This window comes from Helianthus annuus, chromosome 11 (assembly GCF_002127325.2).
Source record: "Helianthus annuus cultivar XRQ/B chromosome 11, HanXRQr2.0-SUNRISE, whole genome shotgun sequence".
NCBI classification, from domain to species: Eukaryota; Viridiplantae; Streptophyta; class Magnoliopsida; order Asterales; family Asteraceae; genus Helianthus; species Helianthus annuus.
Window position 1 is genome coordinate 72,251,027 of NC_035443.2, and position 17,750 is coordinate 72,268,776.

Genomic DNA, 17,750 nt, shown 5'->3' on the forward strand with positions numbered 1-17,750 from the left:
GGTTGTTAACGGTTGAGCAATCTTCGAAAAGTTCTCTATGAATCTCCTGTAGTAACCCGCTAACCCAAGAAATTGTCGTATCTCAGTTGGGGTTTTTGGTGCTTCCCAGTTTTTGATTGTCTTAATCTTGGAAGGGTCGACATGAATTCCATTCTCATTCACCACGTGACCTAAGAATTGCACCTCACGAATCCAAAATTCGCACTTTGACAGCTTCACATACAACTGTTCCTTCTTCAAGAGTTCTAAAATAGCTCGCAGATGTTGCTCATGTTCTTCCTTAGTTCGCGAGTATATAAGGATGTCATCAATAAACACAATCACAAACTTATCCAGATACGACTTACACACCCAATTCATGAGGTCCATGAATACTGCCGGTGCGTTTATTAAGCCAAACGACATGAAAAGGAACTCGTAATGTGCACAGCGAGTCCTAAAGGCCGTTTTAGGGATACTTTCTTCTTGTATTCGCAGTTGATGATATCTCAACCTCAAGTCGATCTTGGAGTAGTAGCTAGAGCCTTGCAATTGGTCGAACAAGTCATCAATCCTCGGCAAGGGATACCGATTCTTGATGGTTAACTTATTCAACTCCCTGTAGTCGATACACATATGGAAACTGCCATCTTTCTTCTTGACAAACAACACTAGAGCTCCCTAGGGCGAGAAGCTCAGTCTGATAAATCCCTTATCCAGCAACTCTTGCAATTGTGTCGAAAGCTCTTGCATCTCTGACGGAGCTAGTCGGTAAGGCGCCTTTGCCACTGGTGCCGCTCCTGGCACCAGGTCTATCCGGAACTCTACTTGTCCTTGTGGAGGTAGCCCAGGCAAGTCTTCGGGAAAGACTTCTGGGAATTCCTTCACAACAGGAATGTCTTCTAGCTTTGGCTCTTGGGTCCCCTTGTCAATGAATTATGCGAGGAAGGCTAAGCAACCTTTTCGGAGATAATTCTGCGCCTTCATACAATTAATGACTCGTAGGGGCGTCTCACGTTTCTCCCCATGGACTACAAAAGTTTCTCCATTCGGCAACGGGATGCGAATGGCCTTCTCATGGAAAATCACTTCCGCACGGTTGTTAGATAACCAATCCATTCCGATAACCACATCAAAGCTGCCTAAACCAACCGACAGAAGATCGATAGAAAATTCCGGCTCTCCAAATTCAAGTGTGCAACCCTTGATAACTTCATCTACTTCGACTAATTTCCCATTTGCTAACTCTATAGAATAGGGAGTGTCTAGCTTACTTGCTTCTAGACCAAGTAGGTTCTTAAATTCTACAAATACAAAGCTAAATTCGGTGTCAGTATCAATCAAAATGGATGCATAGTGTTGGTTAATAGGGAACGTACCTGTCACAACATTCGGGTCCTGGCGCGCCTCACGAGCTCTGATCATGAAGACTCTTCCTCGTGCTTGGTTCTCCTTCGGGCAATCCTTTCTAAAGTGCCCCATATCACCACAGTTGAAGCAACCTTGGCTCGACCATTACCATTTCTGCCTTGGTTGTTGTTGTTGTTATTGTTGTTGTTGTTATTCCCTCCCTGGTTGTTGTTACGATTTCCACCCTGATTGTTGTTACCACCTTGGTTGTAGTTACCATTTCCTCCTCGGTTGGGATATCTTGCCCAATAGGTATCCTTGTTGTGTCCCTCTTTTCCACATCTGTCACACTTAGGTCTCGGGCATTGATCTTCATGATGAAACTTGTATCTGTCACATCTCGGCTTAGTCCCCATATAACCCTTACCACTGGCCTCATTGGTGGCTCTATAAGCTTTCGTGCCACAAGGCGGGTTTGCTTCCCTTCGTTTGTTTGCTTTTGAGTTGTCATGACTTGCTTGAGTGCTTTTCTTCAGGTTTGAAAACTTTCTTTTGTTGTCGCCCGAAGACTCCACGTGAGTCTCTTTCTTCTTTTCCTCAGATATAGAGAATTTTCCCAAGCGAATAGCTTCCTCAGTAAGGGCAACGCTCAGATCGATAGCCTCTGCGATGGTTGGAGGCTTAGAGGCAGTAACTATGCTTAAGATTTGAGGAGCGAGTCCCTAAATGAATCGCTTAATCCTCTTGAATTCGGGCTCGACTAGATAGGGAACAACCCTCGATAAGTCATGGAAGCGTTGGATATACTCAGCAATTTTTGGCCCACCCATTTTCAAATTCCAGAACTCATTTTCCAACTTCTGGTTTTCGGCCCTAGCGTAGTATTTCTTGCGCATCAGCTCTTTGAGCTCGTCCCGGCTCAGCGCATAAGCAGCAGTTTCACCAAGGGTTTGAACTTGAAGGTTCCACCAAGAGAGTGCTCTGTCCATGAACAACCCTGAAATGTAGGTAACTCTCTGCTCGGATGCACATTTACTCATCCTCAGCACAGAATCAGTCTTCTCAACCCAACGGATGAAAGCAACGGCACCTCATGTGCCATCAAAATTCAAGGGCTTACAGTCCAGGAATTGCTTATAGGTGCAGTCTGTAACACATGCAACACAATTCTCGAGTGAGCATTGACAAGCACAACTGGAAATATCCAAAAGATTTGTAATGTGTCTTGGGTGACTAAACATTACCAGTGGGAGGATTGTTTCCTGAAGTGCCACCGCTGTGTTCAGAGCGAAGGGCTTCATGCTGCACTATAGCCTGCGATATGCGCTCATTGAGTTCAGCCTCAGTTCTCGGTAACGTGTTAGTGTTTGTGCTACGTCTGGGCGACATTTTCTTCTAACAAGAAGTATCGGGTAGGTTAGGCAATATTCACCAAATAATTGTCTATGAGGTGTATATATATATATATATATCTATATATATAACATAAATAATCATCACATCAAGCAGACATGTAATCACATAAACATCACATGCATATGAATCAACAATGTATAAACAAGAAAATAACCACTGAGCTTTCATATTTGTTAAAACAACCACTGAGCTTTCATATTTGTTCGACAACTTGGTACATTGTTTTTAATAGAAGAAAAACAAAATGGACTCAAGGTTACATCACCTCGGTCATACAAGTTTTTAACAATACAAAAGTTGTGACTATTTTCCTTCTACATTGGTCTTCTTGGGTCTTCTAGTGTCTTAAGCTCAGTCTTGTCTTCATATCAAAAGTGCCTGCAAAACAAAGATCTAAAGTGCTAGAGGTGGCGGGGGAGCAGGAAAGATCAGACTGCGGAGATATGCGAGCTCGTCCTTGAGCTCATGCACGCGACGAACTAGGAAGCTGATCTGCTGCTCAGCAGTCAGAAAACGGGCATTGAAACCCTCAATAGAAACAGGAGCAGATGATGGAAATACAGGAGGAGGGAACGACGGTGGTGGTGGAGTAACAGGTGGAGGATATAAAGGTGGTGGAGGCTGTCTAGCGTCCACCTCGCACTCTAACTCTAGTACCCTACGACTAAGAATCTCGAACTGTAGCTGAAGTGAAAGAAAGAGGTCATCACGAGTGTACCCAGCATGGTGAGAAGGGTGGTAGGGATCTGATAATGGCATGGAATACGGTGGAAACCACCTGGGAGACTGACAATATGGGTCTGCCTCGAACGGGGAGAAATGAGAAGTAGGCATGAAACCGGCAGATGCTAGAGGGTCAAAACTAGGAGGCTGCCCAGATGTACCCTCCCTAGGACGGGGAGCGGGTATCTCGTGAGGATAAATGGTGGGGAGGTCAGATCGGTGTGCATCAGTAACAAATGGTGGGAGTGAACTCCCTAGGATAGGAGTGATAAAAGCAACAGGTGGGGGTTGTGAGCTAAGTGGTGCAATGGGAGGTAAATTAATATGAGCTGAAACAGGATCAGGCATGTGATCATGGGCATGTGGGGGTGTGGGAACACGAATGGGATGGGAGAGGATGGTGCAACTTACATGGCATCGTCGTCATCATCGATAGGATATGCCCTAACTCCAGCAGCTAGTAGGGCCGATGAGGTCACAGACTCGAAGGAGTCGCTGACTCCGGGATCAGGGTCAGAGTCAGAAGAAATGTCTATGATGGATACGACAGGCGAGGGCATGTCTAAGATAGCAATATCGTCCACCTCACCATCACCCTGGTCGTCATCAGGGTGATCTACCTCAGGAAAAGCAAGATCATCATCAAGGTCAATAGCAAAAGGCCAATCCTCGGCGGGAATGGCGGCAAGAGGAACGACATCAATCGGGATAGGCTCTACTAGATGCTCACCATTGGGGTGCCCGATGATAAGCTGGTCATGAATAGGTAATAGGAAAGCGAGACCATCATCGATAAATGGGATGTCATCTCCGAAGTCCGGTAGAGCAAAGGGTTAGAAGTCGTCATCGTCGTCAGACAACATCTCCGGGTCGCTCTCGGAGTCAGAGGTAAAGATCTCGGGAATAGGAGTTATCTCATCATCAGACACTATGGCCATGGGGTCGTGCACATCGGACAATCCACTACTCTCAGAGGAGGACATGGTATCCTGTCAAAAACAAATCGGCACATATATGCATATATTTCAATAGATTATAGTATTACTTAGTATATGTATAGGCAAATAAAGGCAACATATCACATGTGTTCACATCGTTCCTACGTGGGTCATTTCTAGTATGGCAAGTCTACCCCATGTAGACTATACCACCAACTAATGTCCTTGCTTGTTCTTCTTTTCCTTTAAAAAATGTTTGTTCCATGGATCTTGGCGTTTTTCGTAAATGCAATGAAAAATATTTTGTTGGTTGTAAAAATATTTTCGTGCGAGAATCTTAGTGATTGTAGTCTAGACTCGAGAAGGAATCCTAGTTCACTACAACCGAAGCTCTGATACCAACCTGTCACACCCTGACTTTTGCGGAAGTGTATGTGTGAGACTTAATCAGTTTCATTGCATTTGACCATAACAAACAACTACATGCATAAAATTAAGAGATGTTCATTCGTACATAGTTTTAAACATTACAAACACAATTTGTCCAAATTCCAAACCAACACGAGTATTGAGTTAGGGTTATAACCCAACATAAGTTTTAAAGTTCCATAAAGGGACTTGTTCTAAAAAAAGTTAAGCTTCACGAGGCTTTGCGTTCTATATCTCATCGAAGATAGGATATACAAACCAAACCCTCCAAAAATATGGATGACATCTAGACTTGAAAAGCCAAAAACTTGTAGATAACGCCGCACCAAGATCCCTTCATCTTCCTGAAATACATGTAAGTTGAAAAATCAACAAAAGTTGAGCGAGTTCATGCGTTTAATGGGTATGCGCATCAAATGAGTCTCAAAAACATTTGAAATTTTAGTTGTAAGAAGGTATGTAAAGCGTTTATGAACAGATCATTAATGTTTTGCAAGGACACTAATATATGTGACGACATAGGAAGTACTCAACCCGAGTAGACGATTTTTAGTGTCGAATCACCTCGACCGGGACACAACAGCACTCAAAGTGGTCACCCATGGACCGTGAGTGGGGCTCGCCCGTACCCATTAGATCTAACCTTTGTTCCGTGGTCCTTAAAAGGATTAATGGCACTTTAGTTTCAGCCTATGCTCACATGATCTAATAGTTCATTCCTTAGCTAAATCATACCCAAGTTGACATGTATTTCACCCCCGAAAGTTATAAATCCGAAAACAGTTAAGAGAAAAAGGGAACATGAACTCACAAGTTTGCGTTCGTAATCTCGTGTACCCAAAGTAGATATCCTCAAGCCGTACTACTACCTACACACGTGCTAAGTTTTATTAGACGCTTAGGTCGTGTAACGACTCTTAGCCTTATTTATTTATTAAGACTTATTTTGGAAATCAAGTATACTTTGAGATACACGCTTGGTGTACATTATATAATTCCAAATTATATATATATATATATACTAGTTAAAATAAGGATATTTTAACTTATGTTATTTCCATTCAATTATTTGGATTATTGTTAAAAATAATATATTTTTAACTTGTTTGTCATATGGTTCCCACATATATATTTTCAAGTATAGGCATACTTGTATGTTATTTGTATCCTCATATTTGTGTATAATTCTTGTATACGCGTATTATACCAAGTGTTGGTAGTGTATGCCGGTATGTATTTGTACGTATAGGAATACGTGTTTTCTTGTATTTATTAAGTATTTATACTTAATTTATGTGTAATTTACCGGAATATTATTTTTGTACAATTAAAAATTACCAACTTTATATTTTTGAAATATACATCTTTTAAGAGGATTTTATAGAAAAATATCTATAAATTTTATTTGGTAAAAATGTGTTACTTCCACATATATCTTAAAAATAATATATTTTTCAGATTAAAGTTAGAAAAATATATATTTTTAGTTTTCAGCAAAATAATATATTTTTGAGTTGTTTATGAAAATATATATACTTTCCTCCACTTTAAAAATAATTTTTTTTATAATAGTTGTAAAAATCCCTATTTTGTCGTTTCTTCAGTTTCAGAAATACCGTTTACCACATTTGTCAAGATACGAATTTATTTACGGAATATATATATATATATATATATATAGTCCAAAGTGTCCATTGTCCGATCGTCCAATATTTGTGTATAAGTTATATATTTATTTTTCTTGTGATTTTTGTAATATTTCATATTACAATTTTTAGTATTTTGGTGTGATATTTTATTTTCAAGGTTCCTAATTTTTAGTATAACTAATACAAGCAATATACATGTAGCACATAATTTTTGTGACTTCTAAATAATATTTTCCTAAATATATACTTAGGCATTTTTATTATTAAAAATCAACCTCCAATACTTGTAATTTTTATAATAAAAATTATGATAAATTTTTATATTAAAACCATGATAAAAAATTTACTTGTAAATACTTGTTTAGAAATATTTTTCTAAGTGTTGATTTTTTTCAAAAATTTTGCCATAGTTTCCCTTGAAAATGGAGGTTTCCATGCTTATTAGCATATCATTTTCTTTTCAAAAATTGATCATCAGTCATCAACAATTATCCTACAACTTACCATGAGCCATAATATACACTTCTACAAGATGTTATGAACTTGAAGTTTTATAAAATCTTGTAGTATTTTAACATGGTATTTAGCATGATTTTCTAACACTAAAACAATGGTTTTTATTTCATTAAACTCATTCTTATAAATTTTCAATCTTTGCAACTTGTAACTCACTTTTACAAAAATTCATCTTTTTGGATTTTTCATGTTTTCCACACTTTTCTAGTTTCATCTTAGCACATAAAATGTGTTTATTTTCTTTTAAAAACCAAGTCTTGTAAAATCTTGAAGTAAACTTTATTTTCTTGAAACTTTTACCTTTGAAATCTTATATTTTTAAGACTTACAACTTGTAGGAATCATCATCCTACACAAAATCATGTTCATCTTCAAGTTCATACTTAACATAAAGGATGATCAACTTAGATCTTTCAAGATCCATCCTCATATTTTTATGTTCATGTTCTTGTTTTGGTGTGATTCTTAGATTCTCTTGTTACTACATACTTTTACTACTAAAATCAAGTGTAAAAACAAGATCAAAATGGCTTACTACTAGCATAAGGGCTAGGGAAGATCAAGATGCAAGATGAAGAAGAAAAGAGGTGGGTAATAGCTCCACAAGATGGTTCTTGAAGTTCCTTTGCTTGAAACATTCCTAAGTATGCTTGATACACCTTAGATCACCCTTAGATTGCTTGGAAATGAGTTGAAAAATGAAGAAGAAGAGAAGGGGTGTTTGGCCGTGAGCTATGGAAAAGGAGAGGAGGTTTTCTTGTTTGAAATTTTGATAAATGAAAGTGTAGAGAAGACTTATGGTTTTTATTAGTTACTCCCAAAAATCTATTATCCAATAGTTCATATGTTAAGTATCTAAACTAAAACACAAATAAAATAACCAAGATAATGTTGAAGGTGGGGGCCACCTTGTAACCGTCCATGGGAGGGGGGGGTGTATAGTTTGGTTTCAATTACTAGTTAGCTTATCTAGTTACACTTTTAAGTGTTAAGTTAGGTGTTAAGTGTGTTTATATGTTTTGTGGTGTAATATGATGTTTAGTGTTTACAACTAGCTTTAGGATGTTAAAACAATGTTTCTAGTTCAATTTTGGTGTTTCGGGTAGTGTCCAGTTGTTCGTTAGGTTACCGGTTCGTTAAGGTACTAAATTGCGCAGTTTAGTGTGCTATGAGATACCTTTTATGACAATTTTCGTTCCCGACACTTTACAAGTCATCTTTAACTGCTTTGTCTGCCCTCAAATCTTCTATATCTTTCTTCAAGATTTCATTTACACTTGTTGTAGATACCTCCAGATCAACATACATCTCAAACATTGTCCTATTAGACTCATCTATTGCTTTGTATTGCACTTCAACATCAAGAATCTTTTCTGTCAGCTCTTCAACTTCATGCGTCAACTCTTCAACTTCATTTCTCAGAGCGACATTCTCAGCTTCGAGATCTTTAAGCTTTTCTTTCGTTGCCTTAAGTTCTGCTTCAGATTCAGCTTTGGCTTTTTCTAGCAAACTCATTTCCTTGTCAACGCATTCACCTTTCCATCGTTAAACATATCTCCAAAGTGTTCTAAACCCACTGGGCCACTACCAAGATCAGAAGGAACCTTTGGAAAACCATGGCTTGAACTTTGTGGAGTTGGAGGTTTCTTTGTCGCTGAACTTGGTTCTTCTACAGTCTTTGGTGGTTGATCTGGTGTCTTTTCACGAACATCTTCAGGAATAGGAACTGATTGAAGAATAGGAAAAGGTGGAGGTGTTGCCATTCTAACTTCAGTTTGAACCGGAATCTCCATTTTAACACTTTCAACACGTTCAATCTATTCAAGAGTTGAAGTTGTATCTTTTCTACCTTTCTTTCTCCTTGACACTTCATCAGTTGGACGAGCTTTACGCTTTCTAATTCCTTTCTTTTTCATCTTTTCTTTCTCTGCTGGAGTTGGCTCGTATGTTGCATCTTCCTCATCTGAAGCTTTCTTTTTCTTTGGAGTTTTCTTCAACTTGAACTTTCCACTAATGTATGAAGTAGGTGCTATATGTGTAACATCAATCTCGCTTTCAGTCTCACTAGAATCAGTGTGCACCTCTCCTTCGACGAATGTTTCATTCAACGTTTCTCCACCAGCTTCAGCTTCAACATTCTCAGCAGTCTTTGCAGCATCTTTAGCAATCTAAGCAGTTGATAAACTTTCGTAATCCCTTTATCAATTATTTCTTGTGGAGGAAGAACAGGTTCATCAACCAAATGAGGTGGAGATTTCTTCTTCTTTGAACCTGAATCACCTGCAACAGAAACAATAACTTTTTCAGTAAAAGATTCAAATGATTCATCTACCAGTCTTTGTGGTGACTCCTGCTTCTTTGCTTTACCCTTTTTAACAACTTTTGAAGTTGTAACTTTCGGTGTTCTCTTCCTCGACTTTTCATCTTTCACAAACCACCATCTTGTCTTCTTGAGAATAAGCGGCTCCATTCTCTTTGTTTCATCATCCGAACCACTATTGTCGTGTCTCCATTTGTCGTCCTCTGGAGCTTCATAATCTGGTTTTCTCTATAGCTGCAAACTTCTGTCTATACTTCGGCTCATCTCCTTTTTTAAGTCCTCTATATACATCTAGACGCTTCAACGTTTCCCTATCCATATGATCTAACCTTAATTCATCACCATCATCCTTCGGCAGATTCTGAACTTGATCATCAATAAGCATATGCACGAACCTCAGATATTGTACATACTTTTCTCCTTTGATGTTGTCTATCATATGATTGAATATGACCTGTGAAATATTATAAGGTCTGTTGAGGATCAGGCTAGTGATGATGTTCATTATGTAATCAGAAGCTTCATCGTAAGCACCCTTTCTATGCCCCAAAGCATGTATCACACTATGCACCAAAAACTTATAAGGTCTAGAAAACTTCGACTTCGCATAAGCTGGATCATTGATGAACCCAACATATCCCATTCTTAGCCACAATCCTTTGCATAGATGTTCTGAACCAATGATAAGATCTTCATCTTTATCTAGCACTCTCCTGACATCACTGACTGTAATCTTTACAGGAATATCTACATCCTTGTTCTTCTCATCCTTAATCCTCACCGCTGAATGAATCGCTTTCTCGTCTTCAACAAAGTGAGCAGCACTCCAGAAAGTTCTCACATGCGAACCATAACACTTATGTTTATCTGTTAAAGCCTTACATATCCTAATGTCTTTCAAAAACTGCAATACATCTTTGAACGGTTCTATATTCGGATACTTTTCGTCTAAAATACAACATATTTTGTGTTTATTTGGAAGTCAGAACCCTTTGCCTACAAAATTTTTATTATCAGAATATGTACGTTTATCGAGACACAAAGTACACAGTGAAAGTTTCCAACACTTGAAAATTTTCTAACACTGTGCACTCCATCCGGATGGGTATGGTCCGAATGGCATAAGGTCCGAATGGCCTCATCCGGATGAATGTGGTCCGGATGGTCATCCGAAAGGATTCCTATGAAGATTCAAACATAAACAAATTCAATTAAAAAATTTTCAAGTTTTTGCAAAATTGAACCCAATTTCTCTTAAAGAATGTACCGATTAAGCATATTCTAAGTTCAATTTCTTCAAAAACGGTCTAATAAGCCTTAGATCTACAAAAAACTAGATGTCGGCTATCGGACCTCCGAATGAGTAAATCTATGAATTCTATGCATGATTTGAAGAAATTGAAGCCTAATACTCTTAAATCTAAGGCCGATTTACATAGATCTATGATTAATTTCAAGAAAAACCATCAAACAAGGCCTAGATCTAAGAAAAACACACTGTCGGGGGTTCAAACAGCAAAAACAATCATTAAACGTTGAAATTGGAAGAACTTACCTTCACCATTGCGAATGTTGTGCAAATCAACAATCCTAGGTTAGAAATTCGGCAGCGTAATAGCTCAAAATCACAATAATAGACGAGAGAAAAACGAGAGTGTTCAGATGGTTACATGTTCGAATGACGTAACAACTGATCGAAGGGCTATATATAGCACTCGAATGACCATCCGTCCGGATGGCTTATCATCCGGATGGTTTATGGTCCGTATGGCTATCCGCCCAAATGGCTTTTCAAATTCCAAACTTTTCAAATTTTTCATTTTTATCAGATTTTAACATCCACTCAAGTATCCAGGTCCAAATTAATGACCCTGGTTACTTGATTTGTCAACCAAGTACAAGTTAATGACCTCGGTTGACCCGATTTCGAACCTTCTGACATTTTTAATCAAATTTTCAATTTTTTCTGAAAATACAAGTCTCAAATTAATGAACTTGATTAACATTTTAAGTTTCCCAAACTTTCAGATAAGCTCCCACCCAGTCATTCAGCATCTTTTCTCTGCATCTGAGATTCTGAAGATCAGCTCTCCACAATGGTTTGTCGAAAATAATGCAGAAATAAAATCTTTTTGTATTTTAGAAACTATATACAAACATATTTTTGTGAGCTGTGTTAGAGGATCATATCAGCTACCGACGTGTCAATAGCACCGTTGAGCTTATATTTCACATTAAGTTTTAAATGATTCACCTAGATTGCCGATATACTGATCCACTTAAATTCTCACACAAAGTTCAACTGATTCAGGATACGAAATTAGTGTTTTAAGCACTTAATTTATTCGCGTGTCCCACCTCAGAATATACTCTCATATCCAGATTCCCTATATTCAGTTTTAGAGGTGAATATACTATAGTGATATTTGTTCTCTGGGTAGTGCGAGACCATGAGAGCTCAGGTTAGAACTTCCGTTCAGACAGAGAGATGATGGCTCGACTTTAGGTGTGTCCCACTTAGGGATCTTCTTTACAACAGCACTTGATTCGTATCTTTCGATATTTATCAATTTTTATATTGAGGGAAAGCTTTATTTTTAAAGCACATAAAGTATTATACGAGGACTAGGCCATTGCTTCCGCAATATCAGAAGTCCTGGTATACTACCCCAGATATCACTAAGTATAAAAACCTAGTATCTCAGAAACAGACAATTTTTCAAACAAGATTTCAGGGGTTGCCTATTTATCCGAGAGATGTTCCCCACGAAATAAGCAAGATATATGATTTAGGTTTATATCCCGAATACAGTTTACTAAACGTGTAAAAACCTATCGACACATCATCAGTGAGATCGTTTAACGCTTTTTAATCTTTACAAATCTTTAGCGTACCGTGACAGTCTAGCTGATGTACTATCATTTCCTCTTTTTACACTAACTCTTTTTGGGTTTTCTATTGTTTTTTACATTTTGAAATTTCTATTGTTTTTGTATTTTTACATTTTTTTAATGTTTTTGGATTTTCTATAAAAAACTATCTCCCCATAAAGACCAAAACATCTAAAAATGTGACAAACCAGAGCAGATTGCTTCCCAACGTCCTCTTCTTTGGATTGTTCATCAACTCCAACAGCATCTCCCCCTGACGACAAAAGCTTCATACCGTTTAGTTTTAACAAATAAAGAAAACGTGTTTATCAAATGGTTTTGTGTGAAGGTCAGCCTTTTTTGTTCGTCGGTGTGGATTTTTTCAATTCGAATCAACTTCTTCTCGTAACAATCCCGGATGAAGTGATGTCGAATTTTAATATATTTTGTTTTAGCGCGATGTACCGGGTTTTTAGTTATGTTGATTACTGCCTCATTATCTACAAAGATAGGAGTAGTAAGAAATTGCAAACCGTAATCCCTCATCTGCTGTTGGATCCACAGAATCTGAGAACAATAGCTGCTTGCTGAAACATACTCTGCTTCACACGTTGAGAGTGCGACGGTAGTTTGCTTCTTACATTGCCAAGTCACCAGACGTGGTCCGAAAATCTGGCATCCTGCTGTTGTAGACTTTGAATTTAATTTGCAGCATCCGAAATCAGCTTCAGAGTAACCTTTTAATCTGAAATCACTATCTTTTGGATACCACAACCCCAAGCTCGGAGTTCCTTTCAGGTAGCGTAGAATCCGCTTGACAATGACCATATGTGAGGCTCTTCGACTCGACAGATGTAGGATCGTTTTCGGCCCTGATTGAGTCGTTCAGAAGAATTCCTATCCAAAGCAAGAGGCGGAAACTAATGCTTTGGTGCGATTTCAGCTGGATTCACTTTTAACTGTTGTTGTATTGATCTTGATAGCGATTACAAGCTCTGACAACACTTCGGCAGCACTTCGTGGCTTACCGGAAGACAACACCTACAACTATTCTATATATTTCGCTCTTACAACCCTATATATAGATAACATGATTTCGCTCATACCTACATGTACATATAAGCGAAATCAGGAGATTACCATATGAGCGAAATCACCTGATTGTCACATGAGCGAAATCATGATTTGACACAAGAGCGAAATCACCTCTAACACATGTTTTCTAGATTTTCGTGCCCTGTTCTAACCTATACACTACAAGACTCGATACAAGACGTAGTCGACAGACGGATGCACCAACAAACTCCCCCTCAGATGTTGACGGGGTCTTCAGTGTCGAGTCTTCGATTGTCAATCTACAGTCTTTATCAGTCTTCAATCTTCCTCTGAAGTATTTGTCATTGCAAGAATCCTCATTCTCTATCTTAATCATCAACAAACTCTTCTCTCTCAAATGTTGAATCTTTAAACTTCATCAGCATCAGCAAATTCAGAATCAATACCGGCTTTCTTTGCTTTATCACGGTGTCTTCAGACTCCCCCTCTCAATCTGCTGGGATCGTAGTCTGGAATTCACAGCTTCATACTAAGATCGTGATCAGGCTCTCATCTGGTTCAGTATCGTCACCTGGCACACATTTACCTGCACAATCTCTTCCCAACACATAAGTTTCTTTAAAAATTAAACCTTTAAGCTTTGAAACTTTTACAAGAAACTACAGTAATGATTTTACATTCAGGATCTTTTTCTAGCTCTTATCATGCAAACTTAACAACTTCTCATACTCTCTCCCAAACCTGTTCTTCATGTTTAGCACTTGGAATTTTGAAAATCAGCTTCTCAATACCAGCTGTCGAAAATCTTTTTGAATTTTTCAAAATTTATGCTAAAACACACTAAAATCTTTTTGGATTTTCTGAAAGAAAGTAAATACAAAAATGAAATATTTTCATACAATATTTTTGTGAGTTCGTGCAAGAGGATCATATCAGTTTCTGAGACATATCATCAAACACCGTTAAGCTTAATTACATTTTAAGTTCTAAACAATTCACCTAGATTGTCAGTATGTTTGTCCACTTAAATTTTCACACAAAGTTCAACTGTTTTGAGATATGCAATTAGTGTTTTAATGACTTAAACTTATTCGAGTGTCCCACTACTTGAATATACTCCCGTATCGAGATCCCAGTATTCAGTCTTACAGGTGAGTATACCACAGATGATATCTGTAAAGGGGTTAAATGTGAGGGCCGTGAGAGCTGAGGTCGATACTTCCGTATACGCAAAGAGATGACGGCTTCGACTTTCGGTGTGTCCCCTTTAGAGGATCTTTTTATTACAACAGCAGCGACTATCAAGTTTATTGTTTCATCAGCTTGCTGAGGGCGAGCTTATATTTCAAAGCTTTTTTTTTGCAGAAAGCATTATCCGGAGACTAGGTCAGTATTTCCATACAGCAGAAGTCCCGGGATAATACCCCAGATATCACTGAGCATAAAGACCTAGTATCTCAGAATAAGGGACCTTTCAAACAAGATTTCAGGGGTTACCTATATATCCAAGAAGTTACTAACCCACAGAATAAGAAAGTTTGAATTTAGTGTTATATCTCGTTACAGTCTACTAAATGTGTAAAACCTATCGACATATCCGCAGTGAGATTGTTTATCACATTTTATCTTTACATTTCTTTTGCATGCTGTGATAGTCCACTGATGTACTATCATTTCCTCTTTTATGCAATAAAAACTCATTTTTAGATTTATCATGTTTTTGGCTTTTTCAAATTTTCTAATGTTTTTGGATTTTCTGAAAATTTCTTACTCCCCCTAAAATTCAAAAAACATTTAAAGAAATTGAAAACAAACTATACAGAACATGACAACTGATATCAAATTGCCTCAATTCTCCATTCGCTTGGCATAAACAATCAGAACTCCCCTTCACAACAAACTATTTTCCTATAAAGATTTCAAAACACTTAAGTTTGTTTTAATCAGAATGGTTTTTCTGGAAAATAATTTTTGTTGATTTTACCACTTGTAAAGTTTGGGGACCAAATCATCACTTTGTTTGCCAATTTTTTGAATGATAGTTAATTCAAGTTCAATCTAATGACCTTGATTAACCACTTGTAGGGTCAAACTTAACCAATTTCTGAACCACTTGTATCAATCATAAACATACAACTCAAACCTATTTTTCAACCATGTAACACCTCGAAAATTTGTGTCCAATAAATAAATGACACGTGTCGCATACGAAAAAAATAATATAAACCCGGATTTAATTAAGATATGTGGTAGGATTTTCGAATATGTCGACATGTTAATTTTATACCTCTGAGCAACTTCGTCATTATAAATCCCGGGAACCTAAGCAAAAATTTATAAGCATCTAATATATCTTGATCCGGTAATTACTAATAACCAAAAGGATCCAAGTTACTAATCTAAATCCTAAGAAAATAATGCAATGCAAATAATTATTTATAAGCCCATCCTTGTGCAAACCCTAATGCATTATGATACTGGCCAAGCATGGGTTAAGAAGAGCCTCATACTGACTTGTTCCAAGCACAAAGATTATTTATTACAAATTGACCATTCAATGCTTGAAAGGTTAATTTTTTTTGCCTCTGTTAAGCTCTTACGGACCGTAAGGGTCCTGCCTTACGGACCGTAAGGGGGTGAAGGGGTAAAAATGTTTCCGCCATAGGCTTACGGACCGCAAGGGCCATGCCATGCGGTCCGTAAGCGACGCCCAATGACAGAAAGTTGGATGTTGGCTGTTTTAAGCGGTAAAACATTAATGCAAAGATTTTCCAGAGATATGGGCGACCCCTAATCATCTTCTAGCACCAAGGGACAGTTGCTGATCATCAAGGAGCATTGGTAGGCCTTGTTGTAATGATCTTAAGGATCTACATTGCCTATAAAAGGCCACATTGTTGCAACAAGTTCCTCACACCTTCTTGATCACATCTGGAGCTCATGAACACTCTCAACTCTTCTCTTATCTTGCATAGGACTTCAGTAAGTTGTTCAACCCTTTGTGGTTTAGTTTTTGCTTAATTTTAGCTTAAAAGTCAATCCGTCGTAACTAACGGTTGACTTAACGGTTAATCACAAATGGTCCAGTGATTAACCGAATCAATGGTAGTTGTATGTTGGTATTCATGTGGGCATTAAATCCTTAAAAGGGCACCCTCTGATTCCCATTCTAACTAGTTCAAATGACGAGTCAAACATGCTTAGAAAAAGTCAACAGAAAGCTATTTTGCGATTTTACACATAATCTGTAATGTAGATGATATGTAACCTGTTTAGACACTCATAAAACATGATAATAAGTATATTAACTAGTCTAAGCTTGTTTGATCCGACCATTTACTGTTTTGACCCGGTTCGGAGCCGAAAGTCGCAAAGCTTTGACTTTCGCATTGACTTCAGTTCTGACCCGTTAAAGTATGATTTAGATATGCCTTAGGACTCTCTTAGGACCAGGTTACATGATGGTATAACCCTCTGTGACCGGTTCGTTGTTTATCCGAGTCTTTTACACATTTCCGTTAAATGCTTAAAAGTTGACCGTAACGCCCTTTTTGATTTAAAACGAGAATTTCGGACATGTGAAAGAACCATAACCTTAGTTACTGATTTCTAAGCACGTCCCTAAAATTTCAAGTCAATCCGAGGTCCAGAATAGGAGTTATGCTAAATAGCGCAAATTACGGAAACTTTAGTAATTAAATAGCGCAATTAGCATAACGCCTATCTAAACCCGGATTTCGACACCACACCTTTTACACACTGATGTAAAATAATATTTTGGGAATTTTTAAAGATTTTTAATTATTTTTAACCTGCTCATAACCTGCGGTTATGGCAACGGTTCGGTAAATACCGAATATACCCTTTTCGGCCATAACTTGAGTTCTACAAGGCCTTTTGACCCGATTCCAGTTGCTACTGATTTTAAATAATAAATAAAGTATTTTAGACTTTATAAACTGTTCGGAAACTCAGATTTCCTGTAGAACTCAGAAACCTCTTTTATAATCTTTAAAAAGACCGAAATACCCCTACGGGGCATAATATGAACTTAAACTCGTTTCGAGCATTATGGAAGGTATCCTACTGATACCACAACCTCTTTAAAGCATATTGACTTAGGAAACCAGTGTAGGACTCTTACGGTTACCCGTTACGCCTTTTGCGCGCACGGTTCGGCTTATGTAACTAGTTTACATAAACTAGCCGAAACGGGTCAAACCATATTGTTTTGACCCCAAAATCCAGAGTGTGATTATTATACCCATATAAAACAAGTCTTCAAACTTGTTGGGTCAAAATCACATTCCATTCCCGGTTTTCGCCTTTCACGCGATTAAACCATAACTATCCTTTGAAACTGACCGGTCTAAGCTACGACTAAATTAAAAGACCCGTTAGGATTCTAATAGGTTATATTAAACCTTCGTTCCAGAATAGGAGACCAGTAAAAGCTATCTGCAATTTATTTCGATTAAGGATTTATACTTGCAAAGGTAAATA

General features: G+C 37.9%; 1 protein-coding gene across 1 annotated transcript; it reads right to left on the reverse strand.

Moving 5' to 3' along the window:
- Positions 1 to 3,138: 3,138 nt before the first annotated feature.
- Positions 3,139 to 3,816, reverse strand: LOC110888394 (WAS/WASL-interacting protein family member 3-like). Its single transcript, XM_022135922.1, has one exon. It carries the CDS (start codon positions 3,814 to 3,816, stop codon positions 3,139 to 3,141), a length of 678 nt encoding a protein of 225 aa, XP_021991614.1.
- Between the last annotated feature and the right edge of the window lie 13,934 nt (positions 3,817 to 17,750).

Excerpts from the sequence above, each read along its gene's own strand:
- LOC110888394 (XM_022135922.1), bottom strand. The coding sequence starts at position 3,816 with ATGCCTGATCCTGTTTCAGCTCATATTAATTTACCTCCCATTGCACCA.